Source organism: Plectropomus leopardus, unplaced genomic scaffold (genome assembly GCF_008729295.1).
Source record: "Plectropomus leopardus isolate mb unplaced genomic scaffold, YSFRI_Pleo_2.0 unplaced_scaffold23058, whole genome shotgun sequence".
Lineage (NCBI taxonomy): Eukaryota > Metazoa > Chordata > Actinopteri > Perciformes > Serranidae > Plectropomus > Plectropomus leopardus.
The window spans coordinates 1-2795 of NW_024625001.1; the positions used below are offsets into that span (position 1 = coordinate 1).

General features: G+C 36.8%; 1 protein-coding gene across 1 annotated transcript; it reads right to left on the minus strand.

Moving 5' to 3' along the window:
- Positions 1 to 9: 9 nt before the first annotated feature.
- On the minus strand, positions 10 to 2172 carry LOC121966091 (inorganic pyrophosphatase-like; the record flags this gene model as incomplete). The annotated part of the gene is made up of 6 exons (XM_042516191.1): positions 2094 to 2172; positions 1829 to 1893; positions 874 to 927; positions 406 to 525; positions 234 to 320; positions 10 to 149 (listed from the first exon to the last, which is right to left on the minus strand). Coding segments are annotated over exons 1-6 (527 nt in total), but the record flags the coding sequence as incomplete, so codon positions are not given.
- Positions 2173 to 2795: the final 623 nt, after the last annotated feature.

A 2795-nucleotide genomic window follows, 5' to 3' on the forward strand; every position in this document is an offset into this window, starting at 1 on the left:
TTGTATTGCATGTTATTCATACCGTTAAAGTCGGCGGCTTCAGGATCCTCAGTATTGATCACAATGACCTTCCAGTCTGTTTCACCCTCATCGATCAGAGCCAGAGTTCCCAACACCTTCACTTTGATTATTTCCCCTCTAGAGCACACCTGAGAAATACACACAATCTTTAAAAAGCCGAAACAGCTGAATTTAAATCTAAGTCTGTTCAAAGCCTGCAGTCAGAGTCATACCTTATTTCCTATGTCGCATATATCAATAGGATCGTTGTCTCCACAGCAGCCTGTGTCGCTGTCCTTGTGGTTTGGGTCTTCCCACGTCTGTGAAAAGAGAAAGCTTATATTTGATGGAGCTGAGACAAAGTCTGGTTTCCTGCTGTCTGAATGTCGTCTGTGCAGGTTTTACCTGTGGAATAGCTCCGTAATTCCAGATGTAGCCTTTGTGAGGAAATACATTGGCCACATAACGAAGATTCCCCTTCTTTATATCTTGTTTCAGTGGATTTAGAGGATCTTTGGTGGCAATCTGATAAACAGACACATCTATAAACTTAAAACTGAAGAAAGAGCTGACCCACATTGATGCCACAGCACTGTTACATTTCATAATTAACTGAAAAAAATGAAAAATTCAAATTGATAATATAATAATAATTATAATAATAAATAATAAGTCATTATTATGTATGAAATCCTGAGATTATACATAGCTCTATGCCCATATGCATTGCAAAAAGTACAGACAATTACAAACTATGTCCATGACAAAAGTTAGAGCGCCTCTGATTTATGTAGATTGTCATATTTGCGGGAGAGGGAATATGTATTTGTATAATAACTGATCACCACAAAAACCCAAAAAACATAAACATACCTCCATCTTCGCATTTGTCCATCTTGGAACCTCCACAACAGCGTGAAAAATGTTCTGCAAAGTTGATCAGAAATACAGTTTTGTCTCACCAAACATGAATTGTCTTTCCTGTTTTAAATACTTTCTAACTTAGTTATGCAAGATCTACATAACGGCTAATGAAAAAACTCCAAACTTAAACTTCATTGGTGAAAGGAATAGAATAATAATATGTATGACGCTCTAAAAATATATGAAAATAACTCAAGTAACCCAAGAATAAGTTAAAAAGAATAAATCATATCAACTTTTTAGGCTCAAAATGTGGGTATTTGGTAGCAACTCTTTGGCGAGGATACTGGCACAAAAGGCGTTTATTTAAGAACACAATATTTAAATATTTTTATTTTTAAATTATATATTTAAAAATCAATGTTTTCCTCACCATAATCAAGTGTTTTTTGTGCCTAATTCTAACCACACATTAACTACAGCGTTGTTAAGGTGAAGGTTTCCACCTATCTGCTACTTAATAACATGCAAAATGTAACTTATCAATGGTTTGCAGAAATGTACAATGACGACATTTTTTTCTGGTGATTGGGTTGATGCATTACCCCCAGGTGAAACAGGGAAAAGCATATTTTCCATTATTGCTTACAAATTGGTAATTGGGAATAAAAGGGGAAAAATGCAGAACAAAACAAAAAAACACATTTTTTCCCCTAAATTTTGCCTAATGTGACTCATTTTGCTCAACTCAAGTAAATAATTCTTTAAATATGATACTTTTATATATTATTTCAAATGTTTGGTGTACAGCAATTGATTTGCAAGACTTGAATGACAACAGTACACCCCCAGCACAACAATAAAACAAAAACAATCCAAATACTTACTTACTTTTTACTTATTAACTTAACGTTCTTACTTACAAATACTACCTGCGCTAGTAATTGTGACACATGATGCTCACCTCTGCTTCATTTGCGTAGACGGGTATGTCGTGGAACGGAGAGATGTATTTGCCCTCAGAGTTTTCTATGAAAAGAAGTAATGCAATTTTGAGTATTTTTTTTTTAAATTTCCACACTATAAGGAAGAAGAAAGCATTAGATCCCCTCATAAAGCTCTACAATTACTTGTTATTACACTTGCTAAATACCTATAAGTTAACAAGCAAATGTGACACTAAAATTCCCCAATAACACAAAAAAGCTCATTCAAAGAGTTGCTCTTACTGAAAAACACCCTGTAGTCCTGGGTGTTGGGCCGGCCCCTCTCCTCAATGGTAACGCTCATGTCTATTGTTGCGTTCAAACTCTCCACTGTGGACTGTGCACTAATCCAGGAGGACTAAGAGGCTCCTGACTGACAGGCGCTCATTGAGACAGAGCGAGCAGGCATGCGCACTGCTTAAGCTAAGAGACCTGTCAACTGTGTGCACGTGACAACAGGAAGTGTGACGGCCAGATGACAGAGCTGCCTCCTGCGTGATCTCTAATCACATCCATTAATGACATCTATACACACAAACAAACGTCTCAGAGAAGCAGTATTTCTTATAATAGTAATCAATATTTCACCATGGACACATGGTTGTGTTTCTTTACCGTCTTTGCGTGTGAGGTGATTTATTTTGTGTTTGCCTGTGTGTAAGCTGCGGTTCCTCAGAGCTCTTTTCAGACATAAACAGATGGAGCTGACTGGCGTTAGCTGTAAACCAATTAACAAGGCAGGATTAGGTGGCGTGCCCGTGTTGTGACTTCTTGACTGTTTGATAACACTTGTGGGCCCATTTTTAGAAACATTAAGTATAGAAATGTGACTCAAATCCACCCATCCATCCAGGTATTTAATGAATGGCATTTTATGGCACTCATGATGCAAATGCTGAATAATCAGAATTTATTTGTGTGGCACTTTTCATACAAACAGTAATA